Source organism: Columba livia, chromosome 2, assembly GCF_036013475.1.
Source record: "Columba livia isolate bColLiv1 breed racing homer chromosome 2, bColLiv1.pat.W.v2, whole genome shotgun sequence".
NCBI lineage: Eukaryota > Metazoa > Chordata > Aves > Columbiformes > Columbidae > Columba > Columba livia.
The window spans coordinates 117,056,074-117,077,577 of record NC_088603.1 but is presented as its reverse complement, the minus strand read 5'-3'; the positions used below and the strand labels follow the sequence as shown (position 1 = coordinate 117,077,577).

The 21,504-nt window shown below is 41.3% G+C and overlaps 1 protein-coding gene across 6 annotated transcripts in view; it reads left to right on the top strand.

The window, feature by feature from the left end:
- GAREM1 (GRB2 associated regulator of MAPK1 subtype 1) overlaps positions 1-21,504 on the top strand; it is a 103,138-nt gene that overhangs the window by 11,657 nt on the left and 69,977 nt on the right. For 5 of the 6 annotated variants that reach the window (XR_010470549.1, XM_065053413.1, XM_065053416.1 and 2 more), the window contains exon 2: positions 11,581-11,721. The exons of the other annotated variant lie outside the window; for it this stretch is intronic. Coding sequence is in view for 2 of the 5 variants with exons in the window: in XM_065053413.1 (XP_064909485.1) it covers positions 11,581-11,721 (141 nt within the window). In the remaining 3 variants the exon portion in view is untranslated. The remainder of the gene's footprint in view (positions 1-11,580; positions 11,722-21,504) is intronic. 6 annotated transcript variants of the gene reach the window in all.

Genomic DNA, 21,504 nt, shown 5'->3' with positions numbered 1-21,504 from the left:
GCGTGAGGAGTGCTTGCCTCTAATGAAAGAAAACCTCGGCTCTCCTAATGAAGCATTTAAAGGAGCTGGTTTGGCTGGCAGCAGGCTGCTCCATCATTCTCTTTATCCAGACTCATCAGACTGCTTATGAAAGCTACTCTTTGGGTTCCTCATTTCCAAACCTGGTGACTTGATTGCAAAGATTGCAAAGGACAAATATTTTAAATCTTTTTTTTTTTTTTTTCCTCCCCTGACTTTGGCAATTGGAATTCAAAATGGAAAACAAACTAAACATGAAATTCCTTCCTATCCCTCTCTATGGTAACACTAAACTAGGCTAGAACCTCTATGGCATGCAATGAAAAGCTATAATGAAAAGCTATTTAGCTTTCTCTTTCTCATTAATTCTAACCTGTGATCACTTTAACTGTAGTTAAACTTCAGGTTCTTTGCTCTTATTCTTAATGCTTCAGATATGTGATCTTAGGTGACTTCAAAACCAGAAAACTTTCTTCCATGAGAATCTCAGATTTCAATTAATTGATTCTATTTTTTTTTTCCCGTCAACTATAAGTTAGCATGATAAATAGTTGGCACTATTCAACATGTTGCAGGGTATTGGAGCAGTTTAAAGAATTGGTGAGACTTTCTAGGGAGGTTTATAAGTAACCATGGCGATTGACTGTTCTGTTGGATCAATCTTACAGCTAAATCTGTTGTGAGCATACAGCAAATCTGGAGTTACAGCTGATGATGCTCAGTATTAAGAAGAGTAATTATGATAGCAGCAGAAAGTTACTGTGTTTTGGAATGCAAATGTTAGGATGTTGTTGTACTCAGTGGGGTTTTTTTTCCCCTGTGTGGGGGTGGAGAGCAGTCTGTGTTGAAAGATGTGTTTTGGCTTGTTTGGCTTGAGTTCATAAAAAGTAAGGTTTCTCATTCCGGGATGTTTGTTCTGAAGGCTTGAAACAAACACAAACAAAGCTCAGTGAAATCTGTGTTGTTAGTCTTCTCCACCTCCCCCCCCCCCCCCCCCAATATTTTTCTTAGGAACACAAAGAAAGCAAGATGCCAAAGTTTAAACTGTGAGATTGAAAGTCAGCAGAGCGTTTACCATCAGTAGCAGTGGCACCAGAATTCCACTTAGTGTTTATTTAAAATATTTGTGCTCCTCTTCCCTGCAGTAGGTCGAACAGGTTTTTTTGAAGATTCACTGAGATGCTCTCTCTGTGTATTTGCAGCTAGAGAAAAGCTCGTCTTGGAACAAACTGGATTTTTCAGTGGATTAATCTGTCCCATATCCTTGTAACAAGATTATGGTTTATGCTGATTTGTTGCAACAGTACTGGTATATCCAGTCATTCCAATAGCAAAATGCTAATCCTAAAGAAATAAATCTGTCTTCTTGCTGGCAAGCCTAAAATGAATAGGGGGATGGGAGTCTCTTCTCTCTTGTTCGGCGTTAGTGGGTGATAGCTTGAGTTCAGCATCAGTTGGATTGAAACAATTTGATTGTATTAGGCTTTTGCAGAGGGACTAGAAATTGCCAAAGTAAAGCCTTATCTCCTTTTTCTTGACTGTGAAATATCAAATGGTCACCCAAAGTTCTAATCACGTTCCTGCGAGGCTGAAGGATTACATCAATGAGCAAAGCACCTGGAGTAGCGATGTTGGGCGGGCTGAGGGCGATGCCGTCCTCGCCCCTTCCCCGCCCAGCAGGGAGGGTCAGGGAAGTAAACTGGACACTCTCTTGTTCAGACATGACTCACAGTTGTTGCAGCACAGCCAACCGTAGCCAACAACAGTTGTGTTTCATCCGAGGAAAAAGGTGTGCAGTGGGGAGAGGCTTAATCTCAGACAAACTATTTCTTGGGTAGCTGCATCTTGCTCAGCTCTTCCTGAAGTTGCGAGGTGATGTGGTGTCTCTCCCTCCACCATCCATGGCTGAGATGAAGTGTAGTTGCTCATGATGGACCGTGCTGCAGACAAGCAGTTTCAGGCAGACAAGTGTCTCCATCTGGGCTGGATGGAGTGGCATGAGTCTTTTGGGTGTTTCCTCCACAGCCTCTGAAGCAGAGAACCAAAGAGGTGGTCTGGAGCTCTTGGTCAGTTTGTGGGACACAGCCTGAGCTGGCTTTGATGCTTGGGCTCTCCTGTGACTCAAATAAAATACTTTTTGGGGAAAAAACAAACAAACAAACAAACACTTTTGTAAAGTATAAACCGACTCTGATAGACCAACTGGTTGAATGTTAATTTGAGAGACAGCAGACAAGATTTTCAACTAATTTTGCCTGATGTTCCCAGCTTTAGTTGCAAGTTTTTCCTTTTGGGAAGCCTTTCATTCACGGAAAGATGTGTAGTCCATGCAGTTGATGGAAGGTCAAGTCAATATTACTTTGGATTTCTTTTGAGAGAGGGTTGTTTGACTGCAGTTTGAATCATGACAGAAATACTGGTTGATCCAGATAATAGCAACCAACACAAACAGATGTGATGCAGGATGGAAGCACATATTTAAACCTGCTTGGGAAAATGTTTTAGAAGGAAGATGGGAAACTGAAAAGCAAGGTTGATTATCAACAGTCCTGGACAGAACTGCAATTTTTATTCCAGATCTTTGTGTTGTAAGCTCAGAAGGTTGTGCAGCTGGGGACAGTACCCTCTGCTTTCATCTATTGCTGTATGTTCAGACACAGACAGTCAGATGAGACCACTGTCAGGCTTTCCTAATGAATCTGCCCCCTTCAAATTAAAAATTTAGTACGCTACATTTTATAGCCCTGAGGTATTTAAATTTTAACATGGGTTGGGTTTGTCTTGGTGTGTTGGGTTTTTTTTTTTCTCTCTTCCTCATCTCACTCCTAGAAACTACAATATTTGCTCCTAGAAATTACAATATTTACCCTTTTATCTCACTGGCAGTCTGTATTTAGACTTTCCATTATACACTCCCATGCAAGTTGTTTTGCTTTTCTGTAAACAAAGAAGTATGTCTGATAAGCTAGATAATTTTTTTCATCAACTTTCTTGTGTGTGTGTCAGCATGGAATGACAGTGACACTGATAACATGAAGAGGTTTTCAAAGCAGGTTTTTTTTAGTAGTAGCAGTGTTTTCTACAATTATATATTCTTTTTACTTCTCTCCCATTAGGTGTTTTATGCGAGAGTAACACTTCCAAGCATCTGATCAGTCATAGTGACAAAAAAACCTCCTTAAAATTCTCAGTCGTTGTAGATCCAATGTTAATTAGTGTTGCTACAAGTGGGTTCTTCATGTAACAAAACACTTCTGGGGTTTTCTTTCTTTCCTCCCTTTGCTAAGGAATGTTAGAAGGATGTGCATTTTTTTTCCATGCAAATTACCATTTCTACTTCAAACTGGAAAATTCTGGTGTTTTTCTCCTCATCAACTTTTTCCTCTGACCTATGTCATAGACCAGTGCCAGTTTCATTTTTGCAGACACAATGGCACTAGTGGGCTTAACAGCTCATTGAGATTTGAGTCAATAACCAAGTACAGTGCCAAAGCTTAAGCAAGCAAACCACCCTAATTTAATATTTGTCTTTGATATTAATTGAGGTATGTCTCCACAGATAAATACCCAACAGATAGTCTGAAGTATGATGCAGCATGCAGAAAACAAAAGGTTTGATTTCCTCCCTGCCACCCTCCCTCAGAGTTCAGATAGAAGTTATTTGCCATGAGGAGTAGTAAACTGCTTAGCAGGTTGCATGACCTGCTGATAATATAAAAAATGAAATCAATTGTCCTAATGTGACTATTCTGACCTCGCAAGAACTTTGTGTTTCTTCCTCCAAAACATAAATTTCAAGCTCAGCATTATGGGAGAAGAAAGCTTTAAGTGTTAGTGAAATGATCTGTAGAAGAGGCACCTGTTCTGCCAGTGAAGTGTTGCTGCAGTGATATGACAATGCTGGAGGTGAAGGACCATAGGTTGAAAGCACTGTGGTTGGTGGGATGTCGGATGGAAGCTCTCCTGTGCACTGTTACAGTTTCACTCTGCCTGAAATACCAAAACTATTCAATGACTCTAGATGAAAATTCACGCTTCTAAGGGAAAGAGGGCATTTGCTCACTTGTCATCAAGGGGAGGAAAAAACCAACTGCCATCAGATGGTCACGTATGACAGCACCACAGGTATTTGATTAACAAATAGAATATAGTAGATGGTTCTTCTACTGAGTTGTCACATACTCATTTATTTTGTTTCTCCTCTGCTGCATGTATTAAAACCAGAGAAGGTTATTTAGGAGCACAGTCTTGTCCCCTAAGTGAAAGAATTCATGCTGCTCTTTGAATTCAGACTCCAGTAAAAATAGATGCTAAGCCTCGAAGATACTGGAAAATGGACTACTCAGAGTTCTCTTCCAGTAGTATATTGTCCATGCTAACAGTTTGGGGTTTTTTTGATTGTGTTTCTCAAATAACTTGTCCTCTTACTTACATAAAAGCAATATATTCAGTGCAGTGCTTCTAGAACGCTATTGATGTTTCTGTGTGTCCCTGCGTCAAATGAAACCAGACAGAACAGTGAAAAAACTTTGCAATGCAGCCCGACAAACACCTTGATCTTTTTTGACTTATTGTCTCATGTGGAACAAGGAGTTGCTGCCTACTGATTTTTATGGATGGTTATGCCTTGTTTTTTCTTGTCTTGTATTTCAAGAGATCAGAAGCCCAAACTACCAACTGGCTGAACAAGAAGCAAAATGCTTGGGAGGTGTTTGAAGACTGTGTAAAGGAAAGGGAACACATATTCCCCAATGAGAATGGCCATGAGTTATGACTGATTTTTTTTCTTTTTATTTTCAAAGGTAAAAGGATGCTGTGGTACCCAGCCTGATTTTAACACCTGGCTGAGGTACCTTTAGTGCTCACAGACCCTCATTTCCAAGGCGGCTGAGGTCAGTGTGCACAGTGCCCACAGATGTTGGGTGCTGGCCATGCCCAGCCGTGTGTCTCTGACCTGTGCACCCTCTCTTCAGGTGTGCTGTCTCCTCACTGCTGGGCTCCCCCCTTTTAGAAGGGGGACCCCTGAGCTTTTGTGCTGAGAGGAGGCTTTGGCTCTGTAAGACAAAAAGAAATCAAATTTGACTAAAGGTGTTAATCTGTGTGTGAGCTATGTGACTAGCAAATGTTTATAGAAAAACAAGTTGGATTTTCCAAAAACAAGACAGCTTTTATTAGTCGACTGGTGTACAGTGCTGTGGATTCCTTATTTTGGAGTGGAAGAGAAGTTCTGGCATTTATATTTGTGCTAGCGGTGTGACCTTCCTCTGACCTGAAACATCTCTTTGCACAGAGCCATGAAGTTCATAGTACTATATCTTTTTTTTCGTCTTTTTTTTTTTTGACAATAGATTATAACTTCATTTCATACTGGCTGGGGCTGTGCTTTGTTTTTCATGATGCTGTAGGATAAAGCTAAGGTGCATTTTAATGCACGGCTTGCTTGGTTCTCAGCCAGGGCAAGTTCAGTGAAGCTTCACGTCCAGTGAAGCAGATACCGTGTAAGGCTCCTCAGTGTGATGATAGCATGATAAATAAGTAAGAACCTCACTTCTTTTTTTTTTTTTTTTTCCCGGCTTCTAATCATTCTGCATTCTCTTAGCGTCTAGTTGTTGCAAAATAGCCCTTGGTTGCTAGTCTCCCCGGTAACACTAGCCACATGCTGACAGTTCTTCCTAGTTACTTCACAGCAGACATGCTCACCTGACCAGACAGCCACTTGTTTTTGCTGTGCCACGAATTAACCCTTCATTCCTAGCAAATGTTAGTGCAAGCTCAAGTGGGGATAAAGTTCAAGTTACTCATTTATGTGGTTTCGTAGGTAGATGGCTGCACGCCTACTGAAATTATTTTTAATGGTGCCGAGATTTTCCTATATAATGATATGTTATGTGATTGTGGAACATTAGGTGGAATAATTAAACTTGCTCCCTATTTAACTGACCAAAGCAGGGTGGGTGATACACTTAATTGTATGGCATCTGATACCTTGCATGCAGATGGTGTTCAGGCTTAATGAAAACACATGGCCCGAAGTCTTGATGAGTTTTCCCTGAGGTTTCACAGGCAACTTTTTCACCAGCTATTTCACAAAAGGCATCTGAAGTTTCTTCTGAGCTCCTAACTATTTTCTGTAAGCCTTTTTGTTCCGGGAAGAGTAAATTCTGCATGCTTGAACTGATGTGCAAAGGGCAGCATTAAGATCACTTTACAGTCCTCTGTGATGAATGAGATGAGAGGAATGTCTTCATAACCATCTTCCTGGCAGGAGGAGATGGTGCCTAGTTCATCTGACGTGTATAAATGATATCTGTTACGTTGCTGGAACCTTGCATGTGACTTCATCTCTTTATCCAAATTGCTTGTTACCTACTATTTTAATGTCTCCAGATGCAAAGCTTATGCTTTAAGGCAGTGATGCAAACTCTTAGCCAAGATGACAAAGCGTGTGGCATTATAAAGCGTTTATATTCCTGTAGATTGCTGCTTATTTTTAGCAGTGTAGTTTCTGTGAGTGAATGAGTCATGTTGGTCTGCACATTTTGCAGTGCCTTGAATGTTAGTTTCTCAATGCTAGGAGGAGAACTTTGACTTTTTTTTTTTCATTTGTTTTACATTTTTCTTTAGTGGTTGGTGTTGAGAAGACACTGTTGTCTTTGGCAAACCATAATATATGGAACCTGCATGAATTGTCTTTTATGGATTGTTAATGGGACAAGCTTACTTTAATTGTTGATGCAAAAGGAGGTGAAGAGGAGGTGGGAGTGTTCAGACCCTTCAAAACCAGAGGGGTCTTCAGTTCTTCTCCCGAGGCTTTACTCCAAACATTTGGAAATTGTGAAATGCTAAACTAAATAAAAGTGTGTGTCTTTAGACAGTAACTGGTGGCAACAATGTGTGGGGGAGGTCAGAGCTTGCTTCAAAAGAAACTAACTGCCTTCTGTGCCACAGTGTTGCTGTACACAAACTTGATCCCTGCCTATAGCTACACTCTGTTTTCTCACCTCATTCCTAAAAACTGCAAGTGAGAACAGAAATTCATCTTCGAACTTGTAGATCGAGGTATCCTGCTCCTAGTCTTGCTCCAGTTGTTAACTGTTAATTTGAGATTGGAGTGTTTACAATCACAGAGCCAAGATTTGGCAAATGTGGATGATCCGGTTTTGGAACTGGAAAGAATTATTAAAGAAGCATTGACATTTAATGTAGGTGGTATTTAATAAGCATGGGAATCTTGATTAAGCAATTATATTTTTTTTTACTGTATCAACATGTGAACAATTTTACTTTCATGGTCAGCATTCCCTCTGCAATTGCCCTTCAACAAGGGTGGGCTTTGCAATAGTAGTAGTTTTTAGGAATTGTATGGAAATGGATTATGTAATTAAAAAACTGGTAATACATCTTATTTGCAATGAACACATGAATAGTTGTTGTGGTGCTGCTTCAGTGATGCAAGATAAAGTAGCCCAAGTATTGGCTGTGCTCAGGGTGCTTAAAGGAAGACAGCTTGTGTAGGAACATACTGGCTGGAACATTGTGGAGGTGTGAGGCTTTTCTAGGCAGGCAAGGGTGGGTGCTGATGCTTGATTTGGGGTTTAGGTGCTGTTAGAGAATCATGGGTTTCATAGTATCAGGCATTATTATGAATAAACTTGACTCATAATTTATAAAGAGGTAGGCAACTTGGGGAGGGATGGGGAATTGCATGTGATAATTCATTGCTTCTATGGTTTTTATTTGGGGGGAAGAAAAACAACTCAAGTATTTACCTCTAGGGTCTTTGTTGTGGTTTAATTATATTGCAGGCATATGGGGTGGGGAGGAGAGGGTGAGAAGATAGAGCTAATCCATATTTGATCATAAGAGACAAAAGTGTTACTAAAGATGAGTGGCCTGTGTTCCCTGTTTTCTCATGGCATTTGATTTTTGTGTGTGTGTGTGTAAGCAGCAGTGTAGGAGTATGTTGCATAGGTGAGAACTGAGTTGCACAGTTGGTGGATGTGAGGACTGCCGAGTTCTATCCCACATAGTTAAAATGTGATTAATGAAAGGCTTGCATAACTTGTGTTACTGAGACGAGGAAACAAATAAGATTGGATGCACGTGGCTGTTTTGCAAGGTACAGTTGGCTGAGAAAAGCGTTAAGGGGTAAGTCTGGGCTGTGCTTGGGCTGCGAGCTGAGACGGGTAGCTGGGGTACAAGGCATCTCCAAGGTGCCTGCAAGGTCCTCCTGTCCAGGAGGCAGAGAGCAAGTCTCACAGCAGGGAGACAGACTAGAGGAAAATGGAAGAAAGAAGAAAGCATGTTTGGCCATGTTTTGTTGTCCTCAGTCATGTTTGACTCTTCATTGCATTTTTCCCCTATAGCATGGAGGCCATCGTTCACCAGGTGTTTTTGCAAGTCCATTCATTCCTTTGGTGAAAAGCGGCCTCTTCCTGTAAAGCAACCCCAGGAATCTGGCTTAGCCCATGGTTAGGAAAGATCAAGGTTTGGTATGGATAGACCTGCCTGTTGTGAGGGAGCTGGAGGGACCGTGATCTCCCTGTTGCATCTGCTCCACCTCCTCTCTTCGGCTTAAGCTCCCGCGGCAGAGTATGAAATTCGTTTCCGATGTAATCAGTTGGAATAAATAATTGGTGCAACAAGAATTGTGGTTTCGCAGGTTCTGTTTAAAAAAATACAGCTACTTCCAGCTGCGGACTTAATTACGTAGTCACTCGTGGGCCTGCCTTAGTAATCTCTTTTTACACTCACCTGTCCCACCCAGTTTTAGTGGAGTAACCACTTAAACAGACTGTGGCATGTGAACCATGACTGGAAGCACCTTTTCATAATGGGTGTTTTTATTTTCCTGAGAATATCTTTCCCAGACTCTGTGAGGATGACCCATACTGTAATTATTTCCCTGGAATCCTGGGTGTAGAATCCAGCCTTCTTTTAGGTAACATTCTGAAATTTTGCCTACAGATTGTAAGACAAAGAAAAAGAATGTCAAAGGTGCTGTTTTCTTCAGATTTTGTTTATCACTGTCTGTGAAGCTAGTAAAATACTAGTTCTTCTCTTAGGTGTCATTGGTTTTGTTTTGTTGTGGGGTGGAATAGTTACTTGCTGCCATAGATTATAGAAGGCATAAGTGTAACTCTCTGAACTGAAACATGAGTCTCAGAAAACACCGTATATTATTATTATTATTATTATTATTATTATTATTATTATTATTATTGTGTTTTCCCTCCAAATTGTAACCTTCTTCTGCAGCAAGCCAAAGATAATTTTTATACATTAGGAGTTGCCTGGAGCAGAGAACTGGAGATGCTCAAGGTCAGATGAGTTGGTAAGATTTAGCAGGTGCATGACTCCTCTAGCAAATATATCTGAATTTCCCTCAAGATATGGAAAGGGCCAGAGAGTTCTCCTTTTCCTGCACAGCAGTTTTGCTGCTCTTCCCTCGACTTACCGAAGTTCCATCTCCCAGCACAGGATGGGTGGAGAGCTGGTGCCTCCCAGGTAGCAGGACCTGGTGTGGAGCAGCTTGTCTGTTTGTTTGGGCTGCCAAGGACCTTGGTCCCACGGGCACTTGGAAACCGGTTCTTGAAGTGTCCTGCTTACCTGGAAGCTGCTTTCTGTTCTGTGGAAAAGAAGGAAACCTGCAAATGGTACCTTCTTGGCAGCAAGAATCACTGGTACTAATAGGCTCTGTATGCCTTTAGGTTTTTTGGTTCCCCCACACGCCCCCATAACAGCAGCTTAACCATGCTTGTAAGTTAAAGCCCCAAACGTGCAAAATGGAGACTTTTTTAATGTTCAACAGGCTGTGGGACAGCAAACCTAGAGTCCATCTCTTGGACTCTGCAGGCAGGTATGAGGGACCTCTCCCTATTGTAGCCAAATCCATGTTTCTGGAGGAAAGGAGCAGAATCCTGTGGCCAGAGAGTGTTGGAGCAGATGGTTGTAATGGTCTCTTCTGATTTAAAATCTAACCGTTCTCACACACACCAGTTGCTGTGTTTTGGATCGTGTAGGAGGGCACTTTCTGATAGAATGGGAGCATGAAATCAGGCAGGAATGGGGTGTGTAGTAGCTGTTGTCTATGGTGAAAAAGATTGCCTGGTGCGGGGGGAAAAAACAAAACAAAACAACCAAAACCACAAACCAAAGACAAACAACCAATCAAACAAAACAATCAACCAACTAACCAAACAAACAAAACAAAAAAGCAAACAAACAAACAAAAACCCCACCAAAAAAGCTCAATGGGAAGCATCTCTCCTCTGCAGCGACTGAGCAGGGAGAATGTCTGCTGCTCCAGGCTGAGCGAAGTCTCATTATTCCACTGACTCCAGAGTATCAGAGGACAGTGAAGAGAAAGTACAGTTTGTTTTAGTAGCTGAAGGGGATGGGTTTTGTCCAAACTTGATCCTAGGGCTAAACTACTTGCTTTATTTTTGGCTGCGACTGCAGAGGGCTGGTGGGACAGAGAGAAAATGAAATTGAAAGCTTCATTATTCTTGGCCCTTGTTTAGTGCCTGCCAGGTGTTCCTGAAAGTTCCCATGGCTGCTATAAAGGCACCTGGAGAAAGGCTGTTTTCTGTGTGTTCGACACAGAAGCGTACTGAGCAGGACTGTGAGTGTATAAGAGCAGTTTGCCTGCTCTGTGAAACTTCGTTCGTGTATCATGCTTGGGATGTGTAGCTGGCACTCTGAGCAGCCTGTCTTGATGTGGTTCTTGCAACTGCTGCAAAGCCAAGCAAAGCACTCCAGTCCTGATCGGGTGCTTGGTGGAAATGCAGGGGACTTGGTAGGGACGGGGGAAGAAAGGAGAGCTGGATCTCTGGCAGACCTTGGGATGGATTTGGCAGACACCACAGTACAACAGAGGGCATTGCAGAGATGCCTCCTGGGAGGCTTCTGGTTGTATTTATTTCTGAGAGAAGACTTTGGTGTGTGTGTTAACATTTTTCTTCCCTCTTTATTTTCAAGTGACAGGATTAAATTTACAGATATAGGAATGGCTAATTAAGCAGTAACTTGCAAAGGGATAGAGTGACAAAGCTGAAATCGCTGTATCTGCAAGTGTGATACACAGGTACTTCATAGTGACAAACAAGATTTGGTTTCGGGTGGCTGTAGCGTAGTGTGATGACCTTTCAACATATGGAAATGTATTTTTTCCCTTAAAAATTGAAATAGCTCTGAATCATTTGTAGTTATTGAGATAGGCAGACATAAATAGAGATATGAAAAGTCTGTTTATGCAGAAATCTGAAAAAGGAGCCCCAGAACCACTGCTGAGTAATCTGGATTGCATCTCTGTGGTATTGTATACACTGAGTTGTTTTGCTTTGTGTGTATTTTCTGTAAGGTAAAGTGCTTACATTGCAAAAGTGAATACTGCATAGGATTGAAACTTACTTAATTGGATTTTTCAATATCAAAAGGTCTGAAAAAATAAGCAGCAATAAGAATAAAATGCTTGTTGTGAAGTTTTCCGAATTCTTCATGCAGTGTGATGATTGATTGGTTGGTTTATTTATTTATTAAGGACCTACATCTGTTTTGCAGGAGAAGCTGTAGAAGGCCTTCGAGAGAGCGATTATCTTCTGATTCATTCGTGTCGACAGTGGACAACAATTACAGCTCATAGTCTGGAGGAGGGTCACTACGTCATAGGGCCAAAGATAGAAATCCCTGTACATTATGCAGGTAAAGCTATTGTTGACCTGAAATACAAATTCAAAGAGAATGAATTGCCTACCACGTACAGTGATCACTTTATTTGACAGAGTGAAGCTAAGGCTCTGGTGGCAGTGACTGTGACTTAACTTTTTAATAATGTTACAGAGCACAAGAGAATACTGACTCCCAGGGCTGCTGAATAGATGTATTTCATTGGGAAGCACATTGACATAACATGTAGCTACACAGAAGAATTGGTTTCAATTTGAGTGTAATGAGTTGCCAGCATTTCTCATCTGTGAACGTGGTGACAAATGTGTGAAAGTTTGAAAATGCCTTGAAATGTTCAGTCAAAGATGGAATGGGTTTTACACTTCATTGCATACTCAAGCTGGAGGGGATTTTTTTAATATTTCCATGTTAAAAGCCAGGGACCCTTGTTAATAATACTGCAATTTTACACTAATCCTCTGTGGTAGTTCCTTATCACTGTCTGCCTTTTTGGATGATGCAGTAATGCTGTTTTTCCAAGTAAATATGATGTAATTAATCCATATTTATTTTATGATTTCAAATTATTTTTACTTACCTAGGAAATTGTTTTTAATACTGTTTCCTACTGCTTAATGTCCTTATTCACAAGCTGAGTAGAACAATACTATACAAGTGGGAAGTGCTTATCTTACTGCAGTAGATACAAAAATTTTAAAAGCTGGAAAGTATGAACTGGAAGAGCCATGGCTACAAAGCAGATACAGGGGCTTAATATTTTACTTGGTTGTATGTATAGCCAATTATCAGTTGAGTAATTTACTCAGCTCTCTTACAGCCTTCTTTAAAATCTTGGTGCAATGAGGGTACGCTGAGTTGTACAAGAGCTGACTGAAATGCTTTGTTTCAGTCTCACCAGTGCTACAGCTGCAGTGATGCACCCTATTTCAGTGGTGAAACTTATTCCAGTTGCCTTCTCATGTACTCTTTCTCCTTGGAGTTCACTCTGTAAGGCCGTTTTTTCTAAGACATATTTAAAAGCTTTGGTATGGTGGCATATAGTGTCATAATATATGTGGCTTTGGAACTCTCTGAATTCAAACTTTCTAAGTATGAAGAGGTTCTAGTGCTTGTGCTTAGTAATATTGTGGGGTTTGAGGATTTTTTCTTCTTTTTTTTTTTTTTTTGTTTGTTTGTTTGTTGTTTGGGTTTTTTGGTTTTGCTTGTTTTTATTTGTGTGGGGTTTTTTTACATCTCTGGGCTGCATAAGCTTCAGTGCTGTGGCCAGATAAGTACTTGGCTCCTTTCAAACTGAATAGTGCACTTTAAAATCCTCACTGTGGTTCTTGGAAGAAGGAGAAGAGAAAATAAACTGCTTATTGACATGAAAGATGATTGGATCTTAAGAAGTTTACTAAAGCTCGGTTCTTAATTTTTTAAGAAGTTAACAAAGATGTGCTAAGTTGGGTTTCCTTACTCACCATACATAGCCCAAGTTTACATAGATACCAGCAAAATCAAAATCCATCCCCTAAGATATTGCAAAAGTATCAATGTGGTTTTCTTCCTGGCTTGTGTTCGTGCAGGAAAAGAGTGTGTGTTTAGTCGGCAGAACATGTTTTGCCATCAAACAATCTCCAGTAAGTTCCCTGCCATAAACCCCTTGTTGATGAGATGAAAATACACGAAAGTTCAGGAACCACCTTGTAGTGAGGGCACACACTGAATACGTGATGAGCTCTGATGCTGCCAAAGGAACTTTGGAACAAAGACGGTCAGTGCTCACTTGCAATACCAGAGCATGTCTGATGGGCTTGCCTACAAGAAAGGAGAGATGTGTCTAAGCACATGCAGGTTTAGTTATCAAAGCACTCCGGAATCATTATCTTTCTGAGGAGGACATGCTGCTTCCGAAAGGTAGAACCATCAGGTGGGGATTGAGGGAGAGAACTTCCCATCTTTGCCAAAAGCACAAGTAGAACAGATAATGTAATGTTTATATGGGGCCTGGCCATTGGGTTTTGGTTTTAAAGGAGGGCTTTTATGTCCTCATAGGCAAATATTTGTAAACTGTACTTCTGTATAAATTTTGGATTATAGAGCCAACTTTATGCATGCTTTACCTTTTAAACTTCTGTCAGGTATTATGAACACACAGTTGACATTAGTGCTTTACTGCCTACCAAAATGACCCTTAGACATTGAACAAAAGAATTAATTTTAAATGACTTTCCAGGTTTGTTTCTGCTTTAATGGAATAACTTTTTTCCTTTTTTTTTCTTTTTCTCCCTGGCAGAATGTTAACATAGCAAACTGCAGCATGATTTTGGTTGCAATGGTTGAGCAGGAAGGGAAGTTGAAATTGATGTTATTCTTCTGAGATTATGGGCTTAAGTACCACTAAGTCATCACTCATATGTATGAATATGAAGTAAATCTTATCTTGCTACTTGCTAAATCAGGTTTTGGTACACTTATTAAATGTAAATACAATAAGGCCTTATTAAAGAAGGAAAATGTTGTATTTTACATTTAAGTGAAAAGTTGTTAACAGAACCTGAGTTCTGCAGTCCTGCTGATGGTCCTTTCCCTACTGGGAAACCGCTACCCTGGTTGTTTCTGTTAAGAAAGGCCGACAAGGTTAATTTTTGCTGTTGCTGTCAAAGAACAGTCATATATGACAGCTGTTAGTCTAACAATTCCCTCTTGAATACTCTTTCCAGTCTGCTTCTCTTTTTATAGTAAAAGCTGAAGTTAATGTAGCATCGAGTTCAATGTGTTTCTGGTTTCTAAAACAAAAGAGGTCTTCACATGCATATGGAATGGAGAGTGGATAGTGCCTGTCCTGATAGTGCCCTGTCTTGACGTGAGAGAGCAGACTTCACAAGAGCCCAAGGTAAACCATCATAACATATGGACATTGCTTTTGCTCTCCTCAGGTACCCATAATTCACAGTTTATACATACAACAAGGTCTTACCAGCTTTCTGTCCAAACTAGTTTTATATTGTTCCTGATGCTGTGATATCCTTAATACTAAATTTCTACTCTAAACGTGAGTGTGTATCTATCATCCATACCCTTCTGCTGGTGTCAAATGTTACCACTAGTTTTGCCTTAGGTAGTTCTGAAATCTTTATCTTGATAAATGTCTTCCTTAGTAGCATCTGGAAAATACCATTTTATGGTCTGATTTGGAACATACAGGGCATGTTGGCAACTTCCAGAACTAGACTTCACTGTGCTGCTGCTCATCAAGAGGAAAGCCTGTTGTTCCTCCGTGCAGAGGTAGCTGCATGGGAAGATTTGTCCCAGGGGTGTTGATGGCTACATCTCAAACGTATTCTGTGGTAACTGAAAGCAATTGAAGTCACAATCTGGGACTTGAACACTGTGGTCCTCAGGTGTTGCCTGACCCTTCTTGTGTTACCTTCCAGGGCTATATAGCTCAAAGTTATCCAAAGAGTTTTTGAGAATTCACGAGCTCTAGCTGCAGTCTTCTGCTCTGACTATAAACAGCCCAGTTCAGTCCTGCAGACGCCTGTCCTATGAGGCCACGGTTCCTTATGTGTGCAGATTACTGATTCAAAAGTTGATGGAGTTCAGTGTGGTTACTTAAAACTTGCTGTATGGACAAAGCAGCACAGAGAGCTGTGGAATGACCCACGTGTGTGTGCGTGTACACTCACCTACAGAGTATAGTCTTTTGTTTCAAAGACTGTGCTAGCATTGGTGGGTGTATGCAACAAAAGATAAAGTACTTGGGGATCGGTTGGCAGCATCTAGGTTATTTTGCCCCAAATACTCACTACCATGTTTAATCAAAACATAACACAACCTTTCCTGTTGTTTGTTGGGGCCTTATCTCTCTTGTTGCAACTGATGGTTCATTTGTCTGTTTGAGGGTTTTTCCCTCCTGAGAGTAAAACTGATCCCTTGAAATGATGTTTTTTAAAAAAAAAAAAAATCCAAACCCCTACCATTGCTTTTTGTTTAAGCTTCTACTCAGCTTTGTTCAGGGTTTGGAGGGAATACCTCTTGCATCAGTGCTGCCATCTGTGTGCTCCTAAAATACTTTTATTAAGGTATTAGAAAGTAACACCCTATTCCAGGGTGTGCCATGCTGTAACGCATCCGGGGTGTTGGAAATAGTCTTCTTGTGAACTCACACCTCCCCGCCTCACAGTGAAGGTGTGCAATTGCTAATGCAGAGTAATCGCTGGTGCCCTGTCCAGTTGCTTACGTAAGTGTGCTGATAGCTTAATTAATGTCTTTTAAATGAGGAAATATAAAACCTTGTCATATGAACCTTCTCAGGTGGGGCAGCGGTGGGAATGAGTCAGAAGTCCCTTCTATGGTGTTAGAACCAGTGTACAGTGAATGTCCTGCTGAAACCTGTTTCTACTGGTTTGATTTGTTAATCATGGAGTGGTGCCTGATGCGCCTGTTCCTCATTCTGTCCTGCTAACACAGAGAAAGATGCTCTCTGCAGGTCTTCTCAAGAGTGAACTTGCCTTTGCAGCTGTATAGTAGGAGAGCTTCCAGAGATTTTGCAATGTGCAGCTGCAGAAGTGTCTCTCTCCTGTCCAAAGGCATCCCTGCCTCTAAGACACAATTTTGTGGTCCCACCAAGCTCACTCTGGGATGCTCAGGCATGAGATGCTGAGGGAGGAGAGTGCTGAAGTATGGTGTGAATTAGGCATCTCCAAGTTGTCTTGAGATGGTGACAGCAGCTGCTCTTGCTCAGTGCCCACCCTGAACCTGTTTTACCCGAAATCTGGAAGAGCTTGGATTTTGACTTCCATGATACTGAGCACTCTTAGATGTTTATAGTATTTTAGGTCTTGTGTAAGTATACTGTACAGCTCTCTTCTGGAGAGAAGAGCAAACATTAGACCTTTGCTTGATGACTTTATGGTATCTGCTGCCAAAACTTGTACTTCTCTGGAGACAGAGGGGTGCTTCCCTGTCTTACATTCAGTTTAGCCTCTTCACTCCCTCAAGTGCAATTTAATACTGTCTGCTGGTCAAAGAAGGTGATGTTGGACAAAAAGCCCTTTGTCTGGGGCTTTGCCTGCCTGGGAACAGCGGGTGGTGCCAGGGAGAGCTCAGCCTGTTGTGTGTAAGTGGAGCAGTACAGCTCTGATGGGGTAACTTTTAAGTTCAAAGAGGTGGGTAAGATCTAAGACAGGGAGGGACACTGCTCTGGAGCAGAGAACTTAAGTGATTCTAGCCAACAGGTACACCACTCCTTGATATGAAATTATGTTTTGCATTTTAATTTGTGTTTTGCTTTGAACCTAACCTGGCACTCAACTATCATGTTCTCCTGGGGCTTTTGTGCTACAGAACTGAATGTAACTTGTAGAGAACAGGACCCAAATGCGGTGCTTCTAAGAGAGGCAGGCTGCCACGTGTCTGTGGGCTGGTAAGTGGTGAATGAATATATGTCCTCAGAAGAAAACAGAACAAAACGCTTAACCTCACAGTACTGAAGTTTTGTTTTGTTTTTTCTTGAAAAAGATTGTGTCATCTGAAAAGCAGTCAGAGGTTTGAAAGCTTTTCTCTGCAGGTACTACCAATAAATGCACTGCCACCAGCACATAGTCTTCACACTTTTTAAAAAGAAATATGACTTTTGTAACTCTGAATACTTGACTGTGTGAAGTTTCCTGAGAACTGCAACCCTTTTCTCCCTGTAAACCAATAGAAGAAAGTCTATTTGATATGGAGTAGTGCCTGGGTATTGCAGAGCAAGAGGGCACCTGTTTTCATGAGCAGTGTGTGCCTCTTCAGCTGTACGTCTGAGATCAGTAATGTCTGGAACAGTTGTAATTGCCCTTACAGCATCGTTCCATGCTTTTTATGTCAGGCTTTAAAATATATTTATCTACTTGCTTTTAGTTTAATCGGTCCATCCATTTTCCCTACCAAAGGCTGAGTTTTACTCTTCTAGGCAATCACAGCTTTGTAGTCTGGAAACTGTCTTCATATTCCTGAATTTTTCAAACCTGTCTCCCTGAAGTAATGGATGAACTGTTCTTCCGTATGTGAACACATATCTATATTCTTCATTTTTTTTATTATTTTTTTCCCCACAGAGTTACCTTCAAGTTTAGTTGTGGTCAGATTTCCCCGTGATCGTATCTGTTTGTTATTCCACATTTCTGTGCCTATTTAAATTTTGGCAAATGCCTCTCAATTGATGTACAGCGCAGTATCAAATCACAGGATCAAATGCAGGCACTGAAGTTGCTGGCAAAAGTTGCTTATTTCTTTTGCACCTGTGGGTGCAGATGTTCTTCCTATTCCCTCATCTCCCCCCATTATGCAGTCTCGTGAAGCAGCAGCTTTTTCCTTAAGTTTCATGAAATATTCCCATTTTGTCTGCCCACCTGTAACAAAGAATCTCTTCCACTTTACATTTTGTTTTATATCTATTAGGAATATATACATATGTCTTCCCATATTATTTGTTTGCTTGCTTCCTTACTTAATTTTTGATTAAACAGTTTGTCCTGAGCCCAAGGAGTACTGAGTATATGTGGTAGTTGCTCTCTAGTATCATGCGCCGGCAGCTTCCCAGAATGCAAGCTATGGATGAGGAATACCTTTTCAGTGTTGGGAGATGGTTCATATTTAGCTTCTAGTGAAACAGCAGTATGCAATTCTTCATCAGGTTGCACTGCTGACAGTTTTCACTCTCAACTTCATCTTTCTCTTGAGTCAGCCAGACTTTTTTGCAGTGTCTAGTTTACTTAAAGTTATCACCCTCATAAATTAAAATCAGCAGGCTGTGAGACTGCTTCTGTCTTTCTGTGTATACAGCCTGATGTCTGTGAGAGATTTCGGGAGTCACCTACAGAATTTGCAGAATTTGCTTGAAGTTCAGTTTGGCTGGATGTATCGAAGTTTGTGTTCAGCCTTCTGGTGAAACCCAATTCAGCTCTGTTTTAGTTCCCATCCGCTTTCCAGTCTTGCTGAATGTCTAAAATGGCCGTAGTGTCTGCAGCTCTCAAAGGCTTCTGCTCTTTGATGTAATGAGAACAGTAGAGTTAGTTCACAGGGTAGTAGTATTCCAAGTAATGGAGGAAGAGTCTGATAATGTGCCAAACTTCATGGAAAGTAAATTCCTGCATTTTCTCTCTTGCTTTGCAACATGGAATAAGAGTTTGTGATGTGCAGACACCAGTTTGTACTATACAATCTGGTTTGTTTCATGGGGTTTGCTTAGTTCCTTAAAGGGAAGCAAAAATTTGTGATGATAGTCATATTTTTCAATACTGTCTCAGTGAGGTACAAGGTGGAAAGAGGTGTATGCTTTTAGATACATCAGTCTTGCTCTTCTCTACTTTGACTTGGGCATGAGTACAATCTTACCCTTGTTTAAAAAAAATCTAAGATTTGCCTAAGCATTGAACTTTCTACTTTTGATCTGTGAGAAGGGAAAGGGAGTAGGAGGAGAGAGGGAGAACCTGCAGTACAACTGATGATTCGAAGTATCACACATTCCTCTCAGACTTTCACAGTTTTTTGGCTGTTACTCTAAGTCTGCAAACTTGCAATTTGCTGAAATTCAGCTGTGACCTTACAAGCATTCACTGTAAGGTGTGGTGGTGTGTGTGTGTTTGTTTGATTTGCTTGTTTCTGATCTCTGTGGGTAGCAAAGAAGCTGATCCGAGTTGCATCAGTTAGGAAAAAAAAAAACTCTAGAGGCTCATACAAAAGAAATTAACTGGGGAGGATGACTTTTTGAGAGATTGCAGTTGAGAGAAGGGTAGAATAGCAGCCAGGAAACTGGTTCCCAGAAGACTTGGAGATGGGCTAAATCACAGCCGATTTGCTTGGAATTGCTTGATTTACTTTGCCTTATATGTCTGCTGGTGCAGTGGAGCACCAGGCTCATTTGCCTGGTGCTAGAAAAGACTTAAGTGCTTGGTGCTTGGGAGAAAGGTCTTGAAAGCTGCCTAACTTAACCACTGGGAAGCCGAGAGGGAAAGGCTGCCCCCCCTGGGAATTCGAGGTGTATTTAGGGCTGCACTCGAGGTTCTGCTCTGATCCCATGTTGCCGACCTTTTGAAGCTGCACTAAATACTGACTACGAGGAAACTGGGAGTGTGGCTCCTGAGTTCCCACGAGGAAGCTGTTCTCCTCTTTCACAAAATATAACTTAATCCTTTAAAAGGAAGGAGGTGCATGAATGCCACAGCATACCCAGCTTGTAATCTACTGCCAGGGAGGCTCAGGTAGGGATGAGCTGCCTGTTTCCAGGCACTGAACAAGGCATGAATTAGGTGTGAAGCTGTTTCACCCTTTCCCACCCTGAAGTAGATAATCAGGCACTGAGAAAACCATACAGTTAAAAAACTTTAAGGGTAGTTAGGAGCTTGAAGAGGGTCTGTTACCCTGTGGTCTGTAGTTGCAAGTCTGGAACTTCACAGCTGTTTTCCTAAAGTAGGAATTTTACAGATTTAATGCCACTTGTCTGTCTTCTAAGTTGACCCTTGATGGGGGAAGAGAATAAAGAGAAGGCAGTTGTGAAGGCCAGAGTCACTGTTTAATCAGTTTAAAAAAAAAATGTACTTTCCCTTCTGTGCAAACCTTGAGGAAGAATTTCTATGAAATCTGTTTGAGCTGAAAAGTGGTATGTTTTGAGTTGATAGTCCATATGAATAATGATGCCTTTTGTTAATCTCTTAAGTCTAGAGCATATGAAGCTGGGTTTTGTGTTTTCATATGAACAGAGTAGCAGGTGCAGAAGAAAGGAAGCACATGCCACTTCTATGAAACCCGTGCAGAGTGACAGAGTCACCAGTGTGACTGTCCTATGAGCCTTATTCTTACCTGGATCGTAGTGCGTGCTAGTAGCACATACAGAGTTTTCCTGAGAAGTACAATTCCTAATGCTTAGGGAATCTGAGTATGGTTTACTGCATAGTTTATTTTTTAACTTTATTGTCTGCTTATTCTGCCTTTGGTTTTTCAGTTTGTCTTATCTCCTGCTTTTGCTCTCCTGATATTGTGACTTGTTATGTGGTCTAAGTCTGCATGGGAATTTGGGAGGGAAGAAATTGCCACGAGCTTTCTATGATTAGTCTAAGAAATCTCTTTTAGACTGACTGTCCCTTTTGCTTTTTAGGGCTGGAGGGGAAACTGTTACAACAGAGCTAACAAGCAGGGCCAAAATTATTAATGTCTTTCCCTTCTGTAAATACACAACCCAGCTGGCAGGAATGTAGAACAGGGTTTTTGATAGGTTGTGTGTGTTTGGGAGAGGGAGCTGCAGGGAAATGTGTTGCACAGGATGATGTAATCTTGTGAATTTTTGGATGCCCAGACTTTCCCCCCTGCCCCTTTCCCCCCAGGGGCCAGTATTTGCTGCTCAAAACAACCGATAGGAAGTGCGGTAGGAATTCTTCGGTCAGCGTCCTCCCCATGGAAACCAACGCACTTCACGTCTGGGAAGGAGAGCTGGTCACGTCAGTGCTGCCTATTAAAGCAACTGACATCACGGATGTCTTAAGCTTCGGCTGAACTACTGTACCGATTGGTGCCAATAGGAAAATAGAACCGTGGTATTTAAGCCATGTATAACTCTGTTTATATGGAGAATGTAATTTGTGTGTTTAATTTAGCCTGTGATCCAAGGCAGTAATTCTGCTGTGTCAGGGAAGGGCACTTCTGTGAGCTTTGAAACTTCGAGGAGTGGAAAAACTGTCTTTTTTCTGTGTCGCGAGCTGTTTTGCAGAGGTTTTCTGTTCTCAGTTGGCAGAGGCTAACTTACTTCAAGGGTGGGAGGAGAGCTGTTAACGCTAATAG